This window comes from Rattus norvegicus, chromosome 4 (assembly GCF_021556685.1).
Source record: "Rattus norvegicus strain SHRSP/BbbUtx chromosome 4, alternate assembly SHRSP_T2T, whole genome shotgun sequence".
In the NCBI taxonomy this organism is placed as follows: domain Eukaryota; kingdom Metazoa; phylum Chordata; class Mammalia; order Rodentia; family Muridae; genus Rattus; species Rattus norvegicus.
The window spans coordinates 136,088,256-136,114,285 of NC_141537.1; the positions used below are offsets into that span (position 1 = coordinate 136,088,256).

Sequence of the window (26,030 nt, forward strand, 5' to 3'; positions counted from 1 at the left end):
CAAATTCATTTACATCTTTCATCAAGATTCCTTTTTTCATTTGCAAGTAGAGACTAATAAGTCATCCTATATACCAACCTTTATTTGAAATTTCAAGTTGGCAATGCCTGGCAGGTGTTGGCTCTCCATCTACCATGGTAACTTCTGCTCTTTTTATGAAATAGATACAGAGCTACCAGTTAGTTGTCAATATCTCAAATGGCAAGTGTGCTTGATTCTCCTAAGTCTATTACCATTTTCTCAAGAGGGCTTGAAGGAAGATATTATTTTTCGATTTCTTCAGGGGGTATACAAGAAGGACTGAGCAAGTTCCCAGTGAAGTATGTAAGTGTCTAAAACAGTTGAAGTCATCTTTCAAAGAAACACACTCTACATCTCTTAAATGTCAAACTCCTGGTTTTCATTATCCATCATGTTCCTGTCCTTTGCTGAGGCCGTAGGAAACATGGCTTACAACTCTAGGCCGGGGTTATTTTATGGGTTGCTTAAGTTTTTTATACCAAGAAGAAAAATGAGCTTTGTAAGGCCCAATATCCCATGGTAAGATGAAACTCAGTTGGGAGTAACTTATGAAGAGATTAAACTGAATATTATGATCTGTATCTATCCAATGAGTCTTAACATTCCTAGCGAGGTGTTATTACCCACACTGGTAAACTAACAACAGCTCTGAGGACTGTTTCTTGAAAAAAAAAACCTCTCCTCTCTCTCTCTCTCTCTCTCTCTCTCTCTCTCTCTCTCTCTCTGTCTCTGTCTCTGTCTCTCCATCTATCTATCTGTAAAGCCACACGGGACTTTCAAGACTTATTTTTTATTCATTTAATAATGCAATGCTACAGATTGGGTAAAACTTCTTCATAAACCCTACATCTGACAGAGGGCTAATATCAAAAATATATAAAGAACTCAAGAAGTTAACCTCAAAAAACCCAAATAACCCAATTAAAAAATGGAGTTAATTCGGTCCCCAGCTCCGAAAAAAAAAATAGAGTTCAAAGCTAAACAGAATTCACAACAAAAGAATCTAGAATAGCTGAGAAGCACTCAAAGAAATGTTCGAAGTCTTTAGTCTTCAGAGAAATGCAATTCAAAACGACCCTGAGATTCTACCTCAGAATGGCCGAGAGTCAACATTCAAGTGGCAGCCCATGCTGCTGAGGATGTGGGGAAAGAGGAACACTCTTCTGGTACCGGTGGAATTGCAAACTGGTATAATCACCCTGGAAAGGAATCTGGAAGTTCCTCATAAAATTGGAAATTGTTCTATCTGAAGACCCAGCTATACCACTCTTGGGCATATACCCAAAAGACGCCCCACCATACCAAAAGGACATGTGTTTGCAGCAGCCTTATATTTAATAACCAGAAGCTGGAAACAACCTAAATGTCCCTCAACCGAGGAATGGATACAGAAAATGTGGTTATTTACACCATGGAATACTATTTGGCGCTTAAAAAGGAGGATATCCTGAGTTTTGCATACAAATGGCTGGAAATAGAAAATATCATCCTGTGTGAGGTAACTCAGGCCCAAGAGGACATGCATGATAAGTACTCATTGATAAGTGGATATTAGCCAAAAAATGCAGAACACCTAGGATACAATTCACAGACTGTAAGAAGTGCAACAAGCAGAAAGGACCATCTGAACATACTTCAATCCCACTTAGAAGTGGGGAGGAAGTAATAACAGGAGGCAAAGAGAGGGAGGGACCTGAGTGAGAGGGGGAGAGGGAGGAGAAAAGGGAAAGAGGCAGGTATGGGGAGGACAGACATGAAGTCCAGAGGGCCAAGAGAATGAATGGAAATAAGCAGCCTTGGAGGGGGAGGATCCTCTAGAAAGTACCAGAGACCAGGAGGTGAGAGACTTTCAGGACTAAATGGGGGGTAACCCTAGCCAAAATGTCCAACACTGGGGAGAGGGAACTCAAAGAGTCCACCTCCAATTGAAAAATAGGACCTCAAGTGGAGGGACTTGGTTATTAACCTACAGTCAAATTTTCTGACTCAGAATCACTCCTGTCTAAAACTGCAGGAACAAAAGTGAAGCAGAAAGTGAAGGAAAGGAATCCCAACTTGGGATCCATCTCATGGGGAGGCACCATAGCCTGACAATGTTATTGATGCTATGTTGTGCTTACAGGCAGAGCCAACATGACTGTCATCTGAGAGGTTCTGACTGAGAACATATTCAGACATTTCACCCAACCATTGTACTGGAGTTGGTAACTCTTATGGTTGAATTAGGGGAAGTATTGAAGAATTTGAAGGGGGGGAGCAACCTCACAGGAAGATCGGTCTCAACTAACCCAGACTGCAGGGAGCTCCAAGAGACTGTGTCACCCACTAGGAGCTTTTACAGGCCAGTCTAAGGCCCCTTGCACATATATAGCAGATGTCTGCCTAATCTGGCCTCAGTGGGAGAAGATGTGCTTAGTCCTGGAGAGATTTGAGGCCCCAAGGAAGGGGGGTGTTGGTAGGGGAGGAGAACGCTCTCAGGGACGGGGGGAGGAGAAATTGGATGAGGAACTATGCGAGGGGGGACTGATATGGGAGGAGAAATGACTGGAATGAAAAGAAATGAAAAAACAAAAACAATGCAATACCTTCCTCTGCGGAGAACACAGTTGTGACTGGGCTAAAGGGTCCTTCACCTTTGTTATTGTAAACGCCCACTTTAACTTCATATGGCGAAAAGGGCACGATGCTTTCATTCCTAAAGACGTATCTTGGATTATCTGGGGATGTCACCACTGTCTGGATCCAGGTGGTAACCCCAAGTGGGCGAAAAGCAACCACATACCCAAAACCTCCTCCATTCTGGAGTTCTTCAGGGACTGGCTACAAGGAAAAGACATATCAAATCATCCTCATACATCTGGTCAGGGCAAAAGTGATGGGAACATGATTTATGGACCTGAAAGTCATTAAATAGTGATCTATATGGAATTGATCAGATGTATCTTTAAAATGGAAAAGTACCATGGGGCAGTCTGCTGAGCTGCTCTTAAACAGGCATGTATCACTCATTCACAGGCATCCAGATAATAAACTTGCATCGTCTTTGATTATTCAGATATTAGAATATAATATGGTTTAAATCTGAGTTTCTAAACTTTCATTCAAGCAAACCTATTATTTTAAGACAAATAAAAACAATAAAATTCACAAATGCTAATTGCATAGAAAGGGTCATACTGGGATATTATGACTTCGTATAAAAATTACAAAAGGAAAGGAAGTTAATATAGTGCACTAAATTCAAAGCTGCGTGTGATGAAGTAAAAAAAAAAATTCTAGTAATACTCCACCATGGGAAATGGCATTTTACTTGTTAGCATCTGCAAATTACAGATAATTTAGCTCTGTTGTCTTTTAAGTGTTAAATCCATTGTTATAGTATTTTCTAATTGTGACATGAACCTAAGGGTAAGAGAATGGCCGGGAAGAAACTAGACACTCAAGCACATGATGGTCTGTGTGCTATCGACTGGACACACAGGGCTGCCTAGAAAATTAAGGGTGAACCAGAGTGAACTGTTAACACCTACTTCTCAGAACTATGTCAAGTGATTCTTATCATGCTGTTTGTTATCTTTTGCCTTGCTCTTTTCACGGATACCACATTACAAGGATGGAACAAAAACAGTATGTGCTAATGATCATTGAAGTAGTTAGCATAGGATGCAGCAAGGGAGGAGCAGCCCACTGCCATTAGTGCCTCTAGGACCATGACCGCCACCACTCGTTATAGCATGATGGGCCAGCTTCAGGACGACCAGCTACAAATACTGTTATAGTCACTACCATCAACACCCATAGTGGCAGCACAGCTATACGATGCACCAGGACATCAGTGCTGGAACTGCTAGACTTAGCACTATCTGTTCTTCCAGCTATATAGAATCACTACCAGTAAGCGCATGCTCATGACCCACACCTATCCTATCACCGATACAAGCTGTACAGGACCACCAGCAGCACCAGTACTCCTCACAACATCAACATCACCCGAAACACCAGAATCAGTACAGATAGTTCCACCAGAACTACCAGTGCTGTCGACAATAGTGGTAACTAGCAGAAACAATGTGACCAGCACTACTGCCAGAGCCACTAGAAGCATCCTCACTAACGCCAAGCCAAGCACAATTATCTGCATTGCCACCAAGACTATCAGCATTACTATCACTGTCATCATCAGTACCACCCTATCATTTCAGCATTATCACCACTGATACTACCAGCCCAGCCAGTGTTATGAACATTATCTGTGACACCAACCCTACTATCAGTATTAACTTCAGCTGTAGCACCATAAACATCACTAAAATCAGCGGGAGTCTCAGTGTAAATACTGCCACTCATACTGCCACCAGCCCAGACAGTATGAACCATTAATCCTCTCACAAGCATCGCCACCATCAGTGTCAGCATCAGGTCCTCGTACTGTTACTAGCACCAGACTCAACCATTCCCTACACATGAGCACCATTAGTGACATCAAGAGCAGCAACAGTAGCCCCTTCAGTCATATGATCAACAGCTCCACATTTCCACCTGGGCAAGCCACCAGTAGCAAGCGCACTAAAACTAGCAACAGTGCTAGTCTTATCACCGTCAGCATCACTTAGCAATACCATTGCTGGCACTAATGTCACCAGTAATGTCACAAAGACCAATGCCAACACTGGCTTCAGTGCTACCAGTGTCTCTACAAGCACTGCAGTTACTACCATCAACCAAAGCATCACCACCACCATTACCATCACCACTGTTGTTATCGTAGTTGTCATCGTCATCACATTCATGGAGGCTGTGATGATTGGATGAGGAGGTGTACCCTGGTGGAAAATATTTTACCCAGACACTTACATCCCAGGTTATCACTAGCTCAGATCGGCTTCCACCTCCTCCGCTCACCTCAGAAGGTGCGACTTCTGGAGCTGGGTAGGTCAGAGACAGAGACAAAAACACTTCTTTTATTCGGTAATATCTGAAAAGAGACTCATTTACTTATTTGCAATATCATTGAGTTTTGTCATCGACACACTATAAACCCATTATACAGATACATGTATATACAGGTATTTCTGTATCTCATTTGTAAGGTCATCAAAACTATATTCATAGGCATTTAAAAAACATTTTGGCAAACTCACCAAATTATATTATTTACATGAAACCATAAATAATTCAGAAATCTCATCACAAGTAAGAAAAATATTTCAACCCAAATGAAAGCTACTCCATCCTTGGGTGACAGAAATATAAAGAAAGGTGACTTCCCAGGACACAGGGACTCAGAATGGCAGAGATCCTTCCAGATTAAGAAGGAAGTCTCAGCACAGTGCAGGGCGCTGGAAAGAGTCACCCAGACTGTAACCCTCAGGTCCTGCTAGGAAATGTTCTTGATAAAACCCCCCAGATGTCAGCTTTCTCGCTCATGCTAAGAAACTCTTGGTTAGTAAATCCTCAGATGAAACTAGAATCTAGCTCCTATGGCGGGCCTTTGTAACACACACAGTGGTATTTGCTGCATGCATTACAGATGGACCCCACATGGATTGCATGAACAAACAAAGATGAGAACCGGTACGCACAACACCGCTTCCCACAACACCCAGCAAAGCATTAGGTGTGCACTGACCCGAGGAAAAAGGCATTCTTAAAATTGTGCAAACATATCCCAGGCCTCCTTTGGATCACTGCTTAAAGTGATATGTTCGCTGTATCACATGCCTCATTGTTAATCAATACCATTTCTTCTGGAAAGGGAAATCTTGATGCTTCCCCCCACCCCATCCATTAGGAACTTTCCTAAACAAACAGTAGGTTTACATGCCAATTTTGAATTTTGATGATAGCACATTTTTAGAATTATGAAAGTAGCCTTGTGACATCTATTGTTGGCTCATATAAATTCTTAAAGTGATGCTTTTTATAACCTAATACTTATGGGGCCATCACAGACTATTCATCCATTGCTTATGTAGATTTGCTGGGTATGGTGGCAGAATGAGTTTTTTTTTGCAGCATCATCGCTCCCAGTGGTATTATCAGACCAATTTTTCAGTGCTTTTTATAAATGAAAACAGTGTTTCTTCTGCAAACTGGTAACTATGCCAGGTAGTAATTATAACCTTAAGTGACAAAAGCATATTAACTCAACACACACTAATGATCGTCTATGACTGACTGAACTCTTGGAAATGTCACACGACATCAGACTCTCTTAGGTGTTTCTTTTGATAAATGCCATATGGCAAAGCCTGCCATTAGAAAGGTCATATTAATGTGACAATGGATTATCAAGACAGATTGGTGACTGTGAGACCAGAGCTAATAGAAATACACACCCAGGTAAATCTATTAACCCATTACTCAGAAAACAAAATCACTAACCTGCCTCTTCAGTCCTTACTTTTTCTGAGGGTAAACTGGGTTCTCCGCCTCCGATTTTGTTACTGGCTACAACGCGAAATTCATATTCCACCCATGGGTTTAACTCCACAACAGTAGCTGTTCGTGTTTTTCCATCAATGGCCTCAGGTACTAAAGAATGTTAGACAGTTCAGAAGGTAAGAGCCTGCCCAGTCCAGCATTCAGTTGATACCTATTCTTCTAAGTCACTGTTATTCACCTTCCACCTACTTTACCTGTTCTGACATTTTGCCAGCCCACAGAGAAAGGTGTCCTAGCCTGGACTGCATACGATATAACTGGGCTGTGACTGTCGGTGCCTTCCGTCCAAGAGAGCTGGGCTGTTGTGTCTGTAATTTCATCTACTTTCACGTTTTCCGGTGGTCCAGGTGAACCTAACAGAGGCAAGAACACAAAGAGCATCCCATAAATGCCATCCTCTTCTACCAAAAAGGCTCAGGCCATTACTTTAATACCACTTTCAAAAGCACTTAAGCGAAGAGGCCACTTAACTGGCAATAAAGCGAACACTTTTTTCATGGCCCCATTGTTATACGTGAGACCTCAATGGGAAGCTGTGATTCACAACACTGCGCTGACAGGTGGCAGGGTATCCACTTACTGAGGCTCTGTTCAGCACTACCCTGTACCCCTCTAAATTCAGCATCCCCTGAACCTTTCTCATGTCACTGTCCTCTGCTTTGGCTGAGATGCCTTACTGTGAAACACGTCTTGGTTTGCTACCTCAATGTATCTTATTCTATGATAACACTTTCGACATTTGCTTTTCAGCCTCACTGTGAATCAGTAACCTAGATAACAACCAAGGTTGGTGAATTTTCCCATCACTTTGGACAATGCCTCTTCTTGTGGAGACAGACACACACGTACCACATTCTCTTTCCTATTACATACACCTGCTGAATTAATGACATGCTCTGAAAAACATTGGCTTGGCAGCAGCTATGGAGTGCCAATTACAGCAAGTCCTATTTGAAAGGAAGAGTTGAGGTTTTCATTCCTTTGAATGAACACATTCTTATTGTCATACTCTCTGGCTTATGGGTGTCAGGGACATTTTTGTATAGTGTCTCGCTATGGCTTTCCTCCAGTGAGGAATGCTTGCAGACTGCATTGTTAGACAACACAGGAAGAATTCATACTTACCTCTCACTATGAGCTCAGCTGCAGATGAAACGCTGTCCACCCCTGTCTGCACCATACATACATACTTTCCACTGTGTTTCAGTTGAATGTTTCTGATCATTAAATCACCTGACGAACTCTGTTGGGGAAACAGGTAATGAAACAATATTACGTTTAACAACACAAAGGATCTTGAAGGTGAAGCAATCTATGCATAGAGTACACAATGTGGTAAGCAATGAGGAGACTAAAATCATAGGTTGCATGGAAACTAAGACAAGTTCAAAGTCACACATGATGGCAGGTTGATTTCTATATGCATATAAAGCATTTCTTTGGGTATTTATGCTTTCAAATATAAACGAGGGCAGAGATTATAATCTCAGACTCTATTTGCTTCCACCAGGCGACACTTCTTTTTATATCCACTGCTTAGCACCAGCTCAGTTTTCTCTCTTGTTGCAACCCTACTGCAATTATCTGCCTGAGAAGAGGAGGAAGCATTTGGGTACCTAGTGGGAGATAAATACAGCATGGCAGGGGGGATTACCACGGTTGAAACATTTTTCTCTTTCTCCACATACTGGAGCTTAAAAGACTTAAAGTCATCTAATTCCTTTAAAAGCTACAGAATTTAGAGCAAGGAAGTATGAATCCCCTCCAGAAAAAAAAAGAAGAAATTAAAACACTTTAAACCTTATAAATAACATTTTTTTTCCAGAAGACATTTGTTGGCATTCCCTGATACCAATTAATGGAACAAATGTGAATCTAAATGCTCAACTTTAAAAGGTCCTCAATTTAAAGAGACTATAAATTCACATTCATGAAATGACTAAGAGCGGGTCATTTCCCCACTGTAGTGAAAATCAAGCTGACAAGAGCATATGGAAGACGAAGCCCTTTGTAAATGATCCTCACTTCATGTCCAACCCAGGAGAGGGGAAGGGCCAGTGCCTCTCTTGTTAATTAAAAGGAGTTTTACTCTTGCATACCCAGAATTTGCAAGAGAGACTCAACTGTTCTGATTTGAGGTAGCTCCATGAAACCCTGTCTCGGCTAATATTTTTTATATTGCTTCCCATCCTTACAGCTGTTAATGGGCTGTGTACTCTCCATTGGTTGGATCATATGTCTTTAGATGGGATTTCTGGGGTATTGGGAGAAGCGGCTGCCAGGTGATTGATGGCTGTAATTAAATGATAATCCAGAAACTGTTCAGTTTGCACATTTTTACTTTCATCCAGTAGAACTCTTTTGTTTTCGTCCCTCCCTCTCTTTCTCCTCGGGGTTATTTAGAAATGTCTCTCCAGGAGAGAACCATCCCTGCGTGCTGACCTTTACGAACTTCTCTGGTTTTTATGAGCTCTGTATACTCATAGGAGGGTGGTTATCATCTCTGTAGAAATTTCTTCTTTTCAACAAAGCCTAGTGATTGGTTAATGCCACCAAGGCACTGGGTGAGGACTCTATTCTTCTGTCTTTACTTCATTATTTTGAAATAGCCAGGTTAGAGAGAATTTAGCTGGACTTTGATACTTAGTCATCTGGATCTAGCTTTTAGACACTCTAGCTGCTGTTGGCTCTAGAATGATTGAGGAAGAAACTAGAGTTAGGAATTTGGACTTCTTTTGACTTTTGGTACTATTGAATAAAGAAAGAGAGATAGCCAAACTTGAGCATAAAACAAAAACCAAATAATGACAAAAACATTTTAACAACAACAACAAAAAATAGGTTCATCTGCAGAACATATAAAATAATTAAAAGAAAATAAATCATATTTTTAAAAATTTCTTTAGTGTTATTTTAAATGTATGAATGTTTGTCATACATGTATGTATGTGTACCATATGTGTTATCCGTGGAGACCAGAGCCTTTTGAAGCTGGAACTGGAATTATGTGAACAGTTGGGGGCTGCCACGTGGGTGCTGAAAACTGAATTGGGGTCTTTGCAGTAACAGCAAGTTTTTTAAACTCCTGAAATATCGCTTTAGTCCCTAAAACTATTAATCATTTTGGTCTACAAAATGGAACAAAAGATATAACTAGGATGTGTAGACAATGGGACTCATTGATTCCCCCGCCCTCAGGACTATCATAGATTAAGTAGAGGAATCTTTATTGAAAAAGAAAATTTTGCAAAAATTAAGAGGCTCTTCATCTTAATTTCATCTATTTCAGTAAAGTCTGTTTATTTGTACTGTTCCTTTTCCATTTTTTTTCTTTTTACAAAAGTACACAAACTGCTTCTTCCTTTAGAGTCATTGAAGGACAGAGCCCTGTCTCAGCCTTCTGAGACATATGTGCAAATCAGACTCACCAGGTACAGAGAGGCAGAACAAGCTATGTTTGTACATACAGGAGGAATAAAACCATGCTGCACACACCATGTACGAACAAATATAAATAACAGAGACACTTTCCAGACCTGCTGCAGATATGTAATGGGAACTATTGCTGTTGGGACAAAGAATCTCCATAGCTCCTCCTTGTAGCTTCTCCTTGGACCACTTCAAATATCAACTAATGCAGAATGATATGTATAATATATTTCTCATTAATTCAACTCATTATGCTATGCCCCCAAGAAATGCATGTGTATATCTAGCAAAGGAAATTTATAGGGAAAAAGAAATCCAGTGCTCACATGTCCATCTTAGCTAGTATAGGTTATAGATGACTTATTAATGAATACTCTCTGGCCATAAGTAATATATATATATATATATATATATATATATATATATATATAAATTGATGCGATTGAATCTAAAAAACATAAATCTTAGACACTAGATATAGCTTTTATCAAATGGAAGGAGTAGAATTTGATGACGTTTGGGGGACAATTTTCTTTTGGTTTTGTTGTTAAATTTCTAGCACTAAGGGGGTAGAATTTGGGGTTTCATACATGCTTAGTACAAACTACACCACTCAGTCACACCCATAGTTCATTAATTAATTAATAAGGTTTTGATACAAACCACAGAATGGCATGGACTTTGCAATTTTACCACCTCAGCCTATGAAAAAAGCTCAGCATACAGGTCTGTTCTATTCGTCTCAGTAGAAATCTAGAATGAAGGACCACAGGAATGATCTGGATGAGAGTCACGTTCTGTTGCTTGAGTTCAGTTTGGGCTATATGAGAGGTTTTATCTTGTGGAAAGAATTTGGGTTTCACACTCTGGTAGAGAAATGATGGTTGTCAAAAGGTAGTTAGGAGTATGTATAATTATGCTTTTAAGTGCTTTTCTTTCAATAAAACCATAGGCCGATTGTGTTCACATAGCAACAGTTTACTTTCTAACTCTAATTTCCTCATACTATTTAATAATTAAAAATTCAAATCAAGATGTTAGTCCCATATCCTAAGACTTCTACTCAAGTCAGAGATTCCAAAAGTGCAAACAACAACAAGAAAAGGAATTCTCTAAGGGAATGTAACATATATCAAAGTGACCCTTTTTTTTTTCTACTGGTTTGACTGTCATAGAAAGGACAGTTGTAGATGAAAGGAATAATACAGGACTGTCCGGAAAATCCTAAGTAAAATTAGTCAAAAATTCATCAAAAATAAACTTCCTAACTATTTCTCAAGGCATTTATCAAATGCCGCACCGTATTAGAGAATATTTAGAAACATGTTGATTATTTTCTAAAGGAATGCTGTGCAGGCTGCTTGAAGCAATGGAGAGCAGTGAATTCAGTGAAACACAGACTCATAAACTTAAGAAATTATGAAACTGTTACTGCTAATCATCTCATAAATTGGTCATGTATTTTTATCTTTAGTTATAAGGAGAATTTAATAACTGTCTTGTTTAGGCTTGGTCAACTTAACACACACTGGAGTCATCTGAGAAGATGAAGTCTCACCTGAAGAGCTGCCTCCATTAGACTGCACTCTGGCAAGTCTGTAGGGCATTTATAGAGTTCATAAATGACGGGCAGTGCCACGCCTGGACAAGTTGGTGTGGGCTATATAAAAAAGCAAGTTGAGCAAGGCATGAAAAGCAAGCCAATAAGCAGTGTCTTCTGTGGCCCACTTCTTAAGAGTACACTACATAGATGACAGTGCCATGTTCCAGTGTCACAGAAAATCCATACATGCATGCTTTTCCTATTTGTATGCATGTATCTCTTCAATATGTTAATGAGTGGCTTCCACCGTCTTATCTCCAAATGATGTTCATCAGATAACTTCAGAACTTGTATGTGCTCGATAGTGATTTAGTATGAAACATAATGATTATTAATGATGTTTTAACACATCAGTGAAAATTATAGATTTTTAGTAGTATTTATCAAATTGGGCAATTTTTTAATTGATTATTAAAGGAACTTCATATCTTGGGCATGTCACGCACATCATTGATTGTCCTTTTTTTTTTTTTTTTTGTCTTTTTTTTTTCCGGAGCTGGGGACCGAACCCAGGGCCTTGTGCTTGCTAGGCAAGCACTCTACCACTGAGCTAAATCCCCAATCCTTGATTGTCCTTTAGATGTAGCAAGCCAACCTCATGCTGCAAGGAGGATGGACATGAGGAAGACCCCAGCCTTGCAGTCTACTTACCTTTGACATAATCTTCATAAAAGAAATATAGTCTCCTATATAGTGTTCTTTTTACTTTATTTTGTATTTTTAAAGTTAAAATTAATCCAAATGAATCAAGGAATTTAATATTAAATTTAATATTAGAGAGAGTAGGGCATAGTCTTGACACAAGAAAAGACATTTTGAAAAGAACACCAATAGCATAGACTCTAAGAATAGCAATAAACAAATGGGACATCATGAAGTTGAAAAGCTGTATGTCAAAGGACGACTTCATTCAGACCAAACAGCTGGCTATATAATGGGAAAAGAACTTTACCAAATACACATCTGATAGAGCACTAATATGTAAAATAATTAAAGAACTGAAAAAAAATGGACATCAGGAAAACCACCCAATTATGAAACAGAGAACAGATCTAAACAGAGTTCGCAAAGGTGAAAACACAAATAGCTGAGAAACACTTGACACGTTCAACAACTTTATTAATTAAAGAAACAAAAACTACCCTGAGATTTCATTTTATCCTCAGAATGCTGAGATCAGAAAACAGGTGACACATTGTGACTGTGTGGATGTAGGGAACGCTCATCCACTGTCAGTGGGAGTGCAGAGTCATAGTCAATGTGGAAATTAGTGTGGTGCTTCCTCTGGAAGCTGTCAAGAGTTCTACCTCAAGATTCACCTACATTACTCTTGGGCATATGTGCAAAGGACTTTATATCCTAGTACAGAGACACTTGCTCAACAGTGTCCGTTGTCTAGCATTCTTCAATGATAGCCTGGCTTCTACCGTATTTCAAAAGTAATCAGAACCCACTCCCACAATGAACAATTACCAGTGAAGGAAGAGCGATCAGTGAAAAGGAGAATGATGATTATTGTTTTCCTCAGGCAAACAGTGTGTTTAACTTTGTAGGGAATTCCTGGAAGCTCTGAAGAACTACTTGAGATGTCATTGCAGATAAAATCACGCTGCCAAATTTGGCGCATAAGAAGGACTGTATGAGTCATAAGGGAAAAAAAAGTGAGACTAAAAATGTGATTGTCTTCTCAAAACATATTTTGTTTAAGTGAGAGCTCATATTCTATTGTAAAAGTTAGTTGCATGCTAACATATTTCATAGTAAAAAATTAAAACCATTTCCAAACAGTTAGTGAAGCAGCATAGGAGGAACAGTCACAACAGGGGCTTTAAAAATATAGAGATCTAAAATATATATTTGTTGCCAGGTGAATTAAAGAAATTGTAAAACCCAAAGAAAGAAATTTAAAGAATACTGTGGCTAATTTAAAATTCTATGTTTGACCAAAGGGAATCAGCAATGATATTACAAATATGGGTCAACTTTTCATTTTTAATAGCAAATTTGATGAAAATATAATATTCTTGGAAAATGGCTTTAAATGATATAACTAAACCAGGAGAATTGCACAAAGAATTAAAAGTTCACTCAAGCAATTTTCTTTGTCCACTGTTAAAGTATCTGGTATGCCTGCCATAGTAAGTAAAAAGAGAACGCAAAGTGTAATTGCTACCCCAAAAATATATTTGATGTTGTGGGATACATCAAGAAACTTAGCCACCAGAAACAAATAAAGTCATGCAAATCACCACCAAGTCTGTAAATTTAATATGAGCCCAGGGAATTGATTATCAATTCCAAGAAATCCTTAAAATATTGAAAATAAGATGAATATGTTGAGAAATACTGTTGAAGAGGTTTTAAGATTTGCTATATCAGAAAATTAAAATATTGATGACATCTTCTGAATTGAAATATAATTATACCACGTTTCCACCCTCCTCTAGCATCTCCTAGGTGCCTTCCTTCAAGGCATGCCCTCCCCTGCTCCTCTCAAGTTGGTAGAAGTTGGATTATTATTGTATAGTATTTGATCTCCCTCTCTCTCTCTCTCTCTCTCTCTCTCTCTCTCTCTCTCTCTCTCTCTCTTTCTTCATGTGTGTGTCTGTGTGTATGCACAAATTTGGCTGAGTTTGTTTTTGTTACTGTGTATATATACCTTCAGGCCTGACCACTCTGCATTGGACAACCAATAAGAGAGCTTTGTCCTCAGGGAAGCTACTTTTCCTACCAGCAATCTTTAGCTGCCTGTAGTTTCTGGGTGGAACACTATTTAAAAATTCCTCTTGCACATTAACCAATTATTTAAACTAATTAAACAAGCATTTTAAGTTGAAAGCCAACTTAGCATATAACATTTCAAATTATAAGTGTTCCTAATGAAACTGAAATTTAGAGGACACTCAAATTAAGGCAAACAACTTTATACATTTAGACAAGGTAAACACTGGCCTGTGAACAATCAAAGATAATAATATAGCTTTGTTTTTCAGTATGATAAAAATAGTTTCAAAACAAATTTCAAAAATTTTGGGGAAATATCTTCATGTATTTGCAACTGCAGTTTAAGGTTTACATAAATCTGTTATGTCTTCATTTGAATAAAGCTTCAGTCTGACATTCAGCTTAAAGAAATATTTGTTTTTGTCTCTTTACTCTTTACCTGTATAAGATTTGTCTTCACAAACAATACATTTCTCATTTTGTGGTCATGCTTTATTCATGCTACCATTGCTTTCTGTCGTCACCTACACTGAACTGTGTTTAAGAATGAAGGGCATTGAGTGTAAAATTAGAATTAAAATATCAATGAGAAACTTGAGAACCCACGGAGACCTACAAGTACAAGCATTGAACCAGACATTGATGCATTTATTTTCACCTACAATGCTAAGCATCCTACTACTTTTGCATTACCCTATTTTTTACTACTTTAATAAGATATTTAACATTTTTTGATATTTTTCTTAAATTTAGTCATTTTATTGGAGATTATAATACTAGATTTGTTTCATGATTTTAAGAAATTTTGTACATGCAGCTTTGCATAAAATAAGATTAGTTTTTGAGGACATTCTGCTAACCTGTGGTGGTGGATAAAAAATTGTCTACAGATTTTTGTTGTTTTTGTCTGGTTTTTGTTCATTAGCTTTCACTGTTGCTTGCATACTCAGTGTATAGCCTGTATAATTCTCCTCTATTCAATGAGACCAAAAGGTTACATACACATGGTATGGTGTATTGGATAACTACATACAGCAACATGGGAAAAGTAACTTAGCAATAAATCCATGGGAGCACTAATGTTGTTTGAGTACAGTTTGTACAGTTTTGTCTTCATATTTTGCTCTTTTTCTACACTCTTAGTTTCCCTTTCTTTATCAAATAGCAGGATCCAGTTGTGTCAAACCCTCATTTGCTTCATCCCCATTCTCATTTCCCTTAAAATTTCTCTGTCCAAGCTCAGCAGTGGGATTTTCAGGTTTTTGATTTTTTTTTGGGGGGGTTGCTTTTTGTTTTTCTTGTTTTTTTTCTTTTTTAGAAAGAAAGTGATTTCTCAAAGTTGCTGGTTATAGCCTTACTTGAGGAAGGAAACTAAGAGTCAAGGTCTGTTCCAATGATTGACAGAAAAGCTTAAGGCAGCAGAGAACATCCTGTAATTCATACAGATTTGAGTTTCTTCTTATAGGCACTGTATTATAAAAATAAGGGAACTTTAAAAACTTTTAAGTAACTACTATCACATTTGAGTTACTTAAGATACAATCCTGAATGGAACAAACAGTCCTTATATGTATGGAGCTGACAGCTAGCAACCAGGGAGTTATCAAACGACTTGTAAAATGATAGTGAGAGAAAGGCTACATCGTGCAGAAAGAATCTATACTTTTCTGGGTTTTGTCTCTCAACTGACAACAGAGCTAAACTTTGTAATAAAGGCAGATGTTTTGTAGAAAAAGAAAAGAAAAGGCTCTACCTTGGGGTGCATACATATGTGCAAAATCCAAGGCATGTGAGGGAACAACCTACTGGAGCGAATCACAAAGACAAAGGTACCTGAATAGATGAGCAGCAAAAGGATCCTAGGGTCTAACACTGCAAATTAACAGCATCCAGGCTTGACAGCAAAGCATCAACTTGATTGGCACAGGAGTCAACTAAGACAAGTGTCCATGGTTATTCCTTCTGGGAAGTTAGTAGACACCTCCTTTAGTATAGGTAGTACAGTCTAGTGGTGGTTCAGGTTTAAAGGGGTTCAAGGAAAAGGCAGTTGCCTGCTTGCCTAGGCTTCTTGCTGGTAAACGTGTTTTCTCTTTTTTTTCCCTTTTATTGGATTTTTTTCTATTTTTACATTTTCATTTTATTTTATTATTTTTTTCTTTTTTATTTACATTTTAAATGCTATTTTCTTTCCCAGTTTCCCGGACATGGTAAACATGTTTTATATATTGTTTCTGTTGCTTACTAATTCTACTGTCCCTCTCCAAGAGCAGAATCTGATTTCCTCAGATTCCTAATTGGACTGAAGACAAGAGAATCTGCAAAACTCTTTCAGACCTTTAATTCAGATTGGGCTGAGCAGACACCATGTCCTGACTGTCAGCCATTTTGTAATACCCAGCTCTTATCATGTAAGCCATTCTCGACCATTCTCTTTTCTAATATGTAGTTTTTACAATGACTCCCTTAAAGCCTCTACTTAATGCGCTAGGAAAACGGAAGTGCATAATAGCTGATGTCAAGATTATCTTTACATTCACAATGACAGTATTTTTTCTCTTTGGGGTGGCTATATTTATTTCTAAGTTTTGCTCCAATCTCCCCATCCTACTTCTTTTTGTTTCCAATTTTCATGGTGGTGGAATTGAAATCAGAGTCTCTCAAGGCTTAGCATGCATTCTGTCAGGGAGGTACAACCCTAACCTCTAGGACCACTTTTAATTACCTAGATAATTACGTATTTCCCCTAAAAGAACACTTATTTCCAGAACGTATCACGTATATGCATAAATGGATTTCAAGGCAAAAATCGCTTTTTCAAAAATTAATATTAAGAAAATAGCAAACAGAAGAGAATAGTTTTCCTCTGTTTTCAGATAATGATGATAATAGAAATTTTGATATAACGTCAAAAAAGAAAATCACACACTCATCACAAAGAAAAACAGTACATGCAGTGATAACCCATATCAGGTTAAAAAAAAAGAACCACGCCATTACTAATGACAGGTTGGCTAAAATTACATTATTGGTCTGCCATATGCTAAGAATTGAGGCATAAATTACTCTTTGGAACTGGAAGTATTTCTTATTCTGCCAACGAGGCACAAACTTGAATATAACATATTATATTCATAAGCTATTTCTTTAAGAAGCACTCTAGATGGGAATGTGACTCCAAGACTTGCAAAGAACAATTTTTTCAGTTTGAAGAGGAAGAAGAACATTCTGACAACTATTTTTGGAAGGCGAGATCAAGGAACAGCCCTCTCTTCGTATCACTATACTCAGGCTGTTATTGCCAGGTGTCCTATATTAACTATCCATTCCCTCACTAGAGTGGTTTTCAAATATTAACACCACACATACGTTTTATCTAGGCACCTTGAAAACAGTGGAAGCTCTATAGTGTTTTTGGAACCTGGCTCTTTTTCTTTTCTCTAAAGGTTCCTGAAAGAGTTGGTAGAGACAAACCAAACTTCAACATTCATGGCCAAGGAAATTACACCTTTGTCTTCCATTAACACCAGTGCCACCTTAACATCCAGTGCCTCCATTAACATCAAGGCCACCTTCTTTATAAATGTACCCTGCCTACTCAAGGAAAAAAATCAGCAGGCATTCAGCCATTCAAACAACTCTGAGTGTGGTAAATAGTCTTAATCTTTCTGACTGATTAACAATTTTTGCTGTCACCTGGTTGTCTGAACACTTGATATGTAAGTCAGGTAGGATGCAATATGTTAATATAAAAATTGTTCAACATTCTTTGATGCTCAGAAACCAGAAATCACTCCATGTCATGAGGTAGAGTCTCAGCATGTCCCTTTCGAAGAGTTCTGAACGAGTGACATATTTAAGAGAACATAAACTGGATGAGCACTTTGTGCATATTTTAGGTTGTGCAAAATGCTCAAGTTACCTCACGTGTATTAGCTTTTAAACGTCAAGCTCATACCTGAAACTAGGGAATACTTTTCCCTTCAGAACTGTATGACATGTTCTCATAATACCTCGTTGTCACAGAGCTTCTCAGAAGAAACTACTCAGTACTGTCTCAGGGATGTCAACCCAGTGTTTCCTGCCCTTGACTCATTATAATAACACCTTTATAACTTTTATGACATGCTGGTTTTCTGTTGTTTAATCTTTTCTTAAACTGTCTACCTAAACCTAGTTTAATATGGGAATTGTTATTGTGAATGTGACTTAAGGCTTACATGCGAATCTGATCACTGAAATAATAGGTCAGTGATGGGATAAAAATAATGAATAGAAAATGATGTCATTGAACACTGAATGAGATCATGGAAAGAGGAATTATCTGGATACTGTAGAATTTTCTGAGACAGAGACCTTTGCTCTGTTAATTAAAAGAGAAGACTATCAAGTCGTAGACAATGATAATCAGAGACATTGGCATACTCAACCATTCTTCTAGAATTAAACTAAGTAGTTGAAATAAAATGGAAATAGAGACAGCTTCTTTATTGTATGTGCTATTATTTGATCTGTCATTCAGCTTAGGGTCTAAGTTTTAGGAATTTGCTGATATTCTATTTAGTTATTGTTACTGATTATATATTGTATATTATATGCTATATATGTGTTATATATCATTGTTTTATGACATTATTACTATGTAGTTATTACTTCATTTTTTATCCACTTAAATTAATTAATTTTCAATATTGCTTGTTCTATAAATCCCCTTGAAGAATCTTTTAAAAAATGTCAGAAGTGTTCAGGTTGAATCCGAAGAAATTGCATTAGAATGAACTAGAAAGAAGGGATAACTCACATTGCCCTAAAAAGCAGTGGAGGTCAACATCATTAAATCTCCTGCGATTTTATATATCTAAAAGCCTTTGCTTATGCAAGTATAAAACTTGAGACAACTGTTCAAGTCACTTTCCACTCCAAAATTTATACTTAATTCTAAAACGACTTTTAACTTAATTCTACACTGCAAACTTAAACATTTCTAAATTGTTCAAAGTGTGAAATATTTGTTAATCTGGTTTGTACCCTAGTGAAATCTTAACTGATAAAAGCATTTCTACTCATGTTTTTCATCTTGGGAAACAGGCAAAGTAAATAGTATTTGTGGGTCAGACAAAAAGAGCCAAGCCCAAAGGCAGCTCTTTAACATTAAACTAACATCATATCATAATGTTATTGACATTTTTAAATGAAATTTATTGAAATAAGTCAATTAGGAGGTAAGTTCTTATGAACAAATACAAAAATGTATACTGCACAGATGACCCTAATTGGCTAGACATTTATTTTATAGAATGAAAGCATATAGAATCAAAATAGCTTACCTCAAGGAACTACATAATATATGCATCAAATAAATTATTTTTGCTTCTCTCTTGATATGTCTAAAGTATACCATGCATATATTTCTGGTACACAGGACAAGAAAACTCAACCAAGAGGTGACCAATGTGCTAAATGCCTCCTGTTTCCTTCGACTCTCGGTCACTACTGCAAAGTAACAAATCCATCCAGAAATTAGTTGCTGGCTTAAAGAAGGATCATTTATTCTGCTCAGGGGATGATAGTCAAGGCAGTGAAGTCATTAACATATCATTAACATGCCTGGCTGTATTAGGGGCTGAGAAGCTCATTCACATGCTTGGCAAAGTGGGCTGGCTCTTACTGCGTTTATCAGGACCTGGGAGCAGGAAACCTTGGATGAACCTTTTCACAATCTGCTCTGCCTTCATAATCTCGCACTTGCAGAATTGTTAGAGCTACTCTGCAGATGAAATGTATTTATTAGCTAAACTCAAGATATTGTACAGTATCACAACAGTGGTCCTTGTTCATTGTGGTCACCACAGTCAACAACATTTTAAGGGGACTTTGTTGGTGTGTGTTACCATTGGGTGGAGATGAGTATCAATGCCATCCTGCCAAAAACCCATATAGGATAAGGGACATTGTTGCTGCCATTTCTGGAAAACACACGTGCCCCATCACTTAAGCTGTCTTCTACACAGGGCATATTGCTAGTGTTTGGAGCACCTGACCTGTAAGTGCATTAAAAAGGGCTCTCATATTCACTGCCATGTCTTTGGGTTTTTTCAAGAAGAGCTGCAAAAGTAGAATAATTATGTTTGGGTGATATGTATTCACCAATATTCATCCTTCCAGATTGTTCTGAGTTCACTCTGCCAAGTAACTAAAATAAGTTTTAAAAAATAGCCAAATCCTGGACTACACACCCTATTTTTATGTCTGTATCAGTCCAGAGAAAGGATTTACAGGAGATCAAACAGAAGAAAAGGTGATACCCACTTCTAGGAGAGGTGGTCCTATGGACATCAGTTATTTTTTCGGTACAATCTCAGGTTATTGTATTTCCACAGTCATCCTGCTACTTCAGAAGCACAGATCTGTGATCTCAAAGTTATACTCAAAAGAGAAAGAACAGCCTTGATATTAATGTGACTATCAATAGACTCTTAAAGATTATTCAAAAGAAAGGATTATAAGACCAGAGTGATTTCCACAATAATACCTTATATAAATTCAACTCCTTCAAATTTCCTCATCTAGTCCAAATGCTCAGGGCATCCCAAATGACCTATCATTAATTCCTTTATCTGCTGCTGTGAAAAAAATACCCTGACTAAAGCCACTTAAGGGAAGAAAGAGCTTACTTTGGTATTCTGTTTGATGGCATATGCTATATTGGGGGAAAACATGGCAGCTGGAGCTTTAGAGAGCGGTCACATTGTAATCACAGTTAGGAAGAGAGTGATGCATTCAGGTCTTCAGCCTACTCTCTCTCCTTTCTTCATTCTAACACTCTAATTCATGGAATGGTGATGCATACAATGAAGGTGAGAAGTTACCTGAACTATGCTAATCTAGATGATCCCAGATGATTACCGAGGTTTGTGTCCAAAGTGATTTCACATCCTGCCTGCTTGATGGCTTTATAATGTTTACTTCCACAGTCCATTTCTTCTTTATTCTTCCTTTTCTTAGTTATATTCAGATCAGTTAAATGGAGTCATTAAATCTTATGTTTTACAGCATAAAGTGACTTTCTTTCTGAAACTGGAATATAAGAGCTAACAGACAGAGCCTTTATCCAGAACCTGGGGGTGGGGGGCAGTGGCAGATGGATCTCTATGAATTTGAGGTCAGCCTGGTCTACATAGCAAGTTACAGGACAGCCAAGGCTACATAGAGAAACCCTCAAAAACCAAACAAACAAATAAGCCAACCAGGAAACAAAACAACCAGCCAACCAAAAATAAGCAATATTAACAACAACAACCATAACAATAAAAAGCCACATAGAGTCTCCCCTGTCTCATAGGCCACCCTCAGCAGGAATCACTGTCTGTGCAATTATGTGATTGTGAGTGGGAGAGAAATAGAAGGAAAACAGTTTGAGCTCTGTGAAAAGAGGCAGATGGATCTGGAAATTTGAGGATAGACAGGAACATCCTATATGATAGGCTGCCCTGCCACCTGAGTTCATGGTGATATCCTGGCCCATGCTGTGGCTGAGGGTCATTCCTTGGTCCATGGCCATGCAGAAGCAGGGATCCGTGTTGAAATGCAAGACCTATGTTTATCACAAAAGGCCATGCAACTCCCTGGTCTGGGCTGCTGCCTAGTACCATGATGATATCTAACTGCTGCTCAGACTGACCGTCCTCCCACAGGCTGAGCTTGCCTTATCCCTTGTGGCTGTGCCTCAGCTGGGCACAGAAAAGCTGGCCCTCATGGTATGGGCATGGTGAGCCAACCCAAAAAGCCTGAGAGCAGGAGAGCCACCCCTTGCTAGCTGCAGCATCGACTGAGCTAGCCAGGGTAGTGCTGGAGAGTCCATCCTCGTTGTGTAGGTGCAGGAGAGTTCTCACTCGGCTCCCACCAAACCCCAGCACAGATCCAGGCCTTGAGTTGGCCCCACCACAATATCTACCCAGTCTATTAACTGCTGGAGCCTGTGAAGGGGTTGGTCCCACAGATCTAAAGCAGCAGGATTTCCATGACACAGAGCAACAACATGATATGTGACAGAAGTCTTCATCAGGATTCAGTGTTGATGGCGTAGCAGAAGCCAGAGGCTTCAAAACCGATAAATGAGTCATTGCAGTGAATATTTGGAACGTAAAGATGCATGGACAAAAGAGTATGCTGTGTGACACACTGCCACTTCCGTGATGAGATATTTTAAATTAATATTACTTTCATTTTTGTTTTTTATTCTTTTCTGGAGGTTGAAAGGCAGAGAACAGAAGCAAAGGGATGGGGAGATGAGTGGGTCTAGGGTGCATGATGTGAAATTCACAAAGGACCAATAAAAGGTTTTTAAAAATGAAAAAGAAGGAAAAAGATCTAACACAATGTGATCAATACAACTCACATGATGAAGTGACATGTGTATTGAAAGGCAAGCCCTTTACTCAAACCTCTGATTTCTGCTTTTTCTACTTAAGGAGTATAGAAACTGCTACTTTACTTTAACAAGTGAAAAAGCTGATGAAATTTCAAAAAATAACAACTTTCTTAGATGCAGCAGGTAAATGAGGCCACAGGGCAAGCTGAGAGGGCAACACACTGATCTAGAGCTTTATACCTGCCAGAGCAGAAAACCACAGGCCAAAATCACCAAGGAAACCAACGTCATGTGGGAAAAACCCTGAACTGTAACTGACATAGTCCTAGGTGCTCAGAGCTACTAACTCAAGTGAATGTGGGGCATTGTAGAAAAAATGTTAGACGTAGCCAGCAAAAATCTTAGTTTTTCTTTCAGGAGCCCTCCCAGTTACCATCAAAAGAAAAATATCTTGTTAAATCGCTGGAACGAGCCAGGACAAGGAATAGTATCAGAGTTCTGGTTTGTCCTTAAGAGTGGCTGCTTTCAGGAGCAGCTGTTCTATCAGACTGATGCTTGGGGTTTATCAGATTCCAGTCAACCTGAGGAAGTGAAATGCCAACTCTACTCTTCCCCAGACATCCAGACCCAAGTAACAGGAAGAAAATGTAGAAAAGTGAAGCCTATACTCCAGGGATAGAACTATGGAACACTATAGAAACCCCTACATCTTATAACTATATTATTAAAGACTTACAACTATCTCTATTGTCATTTTAACACTTTTATCTTCCAACAATAAGTTATGTGACATATTCCCAGGTGGAATTAGTCTGAAGCCACTGAAAAATTGCATATAGAATGAGAGTTAGAATTATCAGACTAGTAATATCAAAACCAAGATCAACATGTTGAAGATTTGAATGATAAAAATAAGCATGCACGTATGCATGAATTAATTAAGCAGAAATGTTACAGAGCTCAAATACTGTAACAGCAATGAAGAGTGACTTTTTTATGGGCTCATTAGAGAATGATGAAACTCAGGAGGGAACAGATAAGCTTAAGGTCATAAAAAGGAATTTAAAAATGGAATTAAAAAAAAAGTCTGAGGAGACATTTCAATTAGTAACATTGCTTGCTCTATACACATAGGAACCCACATTAGAATTTCCAGTACCAAAGAAAGAAGTTTTGTTTACCTGTCATTCATTAACAATATATGTAGGAAGGTAGAGAAAGGCTGGTCCCTGGGTTTTGTTGGCTGGCCAGCCTAGAAAAAAATTGCAGGGTCTACAGCCTAGGTTTGGTCAAGAGTTCTTAGTTTAAGAGGAAAAGGGTGAGAGTGACAGAGCAAAGACATTTTATTATCCTCTGGTTTCCAAATGCTTCAGTATAGGCGCGCGCGCGCACGCACGCACACACACACACACACACACACACACACACACACACACACACACAAATAAAAAATTTAGATGGACTTTTAGAGTGATTTTTCAAGAGCTACCATATAAGAACAGGATGTGTCACAGATATGGAACAGAAGTAGCCGAACGAAGAGACATGAGAAAGAAAAGTCTTGAAACACCATTGACTACAAATTCCTCTCGGGCATGTCAGACAACATAGTGCAAGACTCGAGGGACAGCTTGCAGAGTAAATGCAAAGGACAAAATAAAACTTGACTGAAATCACACTTATGTATAATATATCAACTTTCAAAAACTGACAAAAATAATCCTGCAAGAAGCTAGGGAGGAAAGAGCTATGCTCCTTCCCCATAGAGAAATGGATAAGGATTACATCTGTTTCTTAGAAACCAGAACAGACAAGCACTGAATATTTCACGGTTGGAGATAAAACCACCAATGCCACAAAAGTAAATAGCAACAGAGGAATGTACTGTTCTTAAAATCTACTGCTGGGGGAGCCTCTTGCAAAGGGAGGAGTAAATAAAATTCCTCATGATACACTAAAAGTAGTGAAAGCCAAAATCTTTTTAGAGAGAAGAAGAGTATGTATAGGGTAGAAGCCTGAATCTACACAGAAAAGAAAGAGCAGCAATGGTGTGGGGGTAAAGATTAAATGAAGTAGTTGGCTTTCTTAGGACTGGGAAGGTGGCACAGGAGTTACAGAGTTTATCATACAAGCAAAATGGCTACATATCTGTAATACACATAAAAATGTAGATTGGGTGACAGAGAGGTGGCTTCGAGCTTAAGAACATGAGATGCCCTTCCAGACGACCTGGCTTTAATGTCCAGCCTCTCCATGATGACTGACAACTATCTGTAACTCGAGTTCCAGAGGACCCGATATTCTTTAAAAGCCTCCATGTGTACTAGAAATGCAATTCATACACACACACACACACACACACACACACACACACACACACACACACACCCTGAGTCACATTTAAAATAAATAAATTATTAAAAATATAGATCAGACATGGTGGTTGCTTGTAGTTGCAGCCTTGGGAAGTGGAGACAGGAGCTTCTGAGAGCTGCTACCTAGCAAGATGAGCCATATTGGAACCCTAGGTTTGACTGAGAAACGTTACTTCAGCAAGGTGGAAGAGTGACTGAGGAAGGTTCTTAGATAACGTCTCCCAGTGGGTCCTTACACCTTGTGCATCTGTGTTCATAAACATGAAAAAACACATGTACTTACATCACATACTTGAAAAATGAAAGGAAATTTGTTATACATAACTGATTCAAAAATTATTCAAGTGAAAGGAAATAATGCATTAAATCATCAGTAAAAATTTGTGTGTGACAGTATGTGTACTGTTGTATGCTTGTATGTTAATGACCAAGTGATTTGAATGACAATAAAACATGAGAATAATGGGAGAAATACAGATAAGATAAGATGATAAGAACCTTCATTCTACTATGAGGGTTTTGTTATAAATTACTCTAAAGGACTATTTTATTATACACCCTACTATAGAGTAGACTTCAAAGCAGACTTGAAGTACTCTGAAATTGGCTTGAATTAATAACAAGTATATACTACAAATGTAGGAGAACCACTTAGAAATGTGTGTGTAGGGGAGGAAGCACTGTATAAATGACAGTTTGTGGTCTTTGGGCTGTGACAACAGGATACTATGATTTGGGAAGTTTCTAAACAATAGAAATTTGGGGCCAGCTAGATAATTGTCTTAGTGGCTAAAGGTACTTGCTAGGTAGTCTAAAGATGTGTGATCTAGAATTTACATAGACATAGTAGAAGAAAGTTGTCCTGTGACCGACACAGCTGCTGTAGACCATCTGAATTTCTCCTAAAAACATTAAGTAAATTGAGAATTTAAATTGAAAAAGGAAAAAGAAATTCATTTCTTTAGAGGCTGAACGTTTTCAGCTCAGGCACATAGCTCAGAATGGTACCTGGCAAGGTGGCTGGGATGGAGAGGTTTTCAGAAGGACCCTGACTCTGAAACATAAT

The 26,030-nt window shown here is 38.4% G+C and overlaps 1 protein-coding gene across 4 annotated transcripts in view; it reads right to left on the minus strand.

Annotated features, from left to right (window-relative positions):
* Positions 1 to 26,030, minus strand: part of Cntn3 (contactin 3) — a 375,608-nt gene that overhangs the window by 31,079 nt on the left and 318,499 nt on the right. For all 4 annotated transcript variants that reach the window (XM_087659082.1, XM_087659083.1, XM_087659084.1 and 1 more), the window contains 5 exon segments: positions 7,591 to 7,708; positions 6,660 to 6,818; positions 6,406 to 6,555; positions 4,876 to 4,946; positions 2,607 to 2,841 (listed from right to left, as the gene is read on the minus strand). In XM_087659082.1, the coding sequence (XP_087515208.1) occupies positions 2,607 to 2,841; positions 4,876 to 4,946; positions 6,406 to 6,555; positions 6,660 to 6,818; positions 7,591 to 7,708 (733 nt within the window).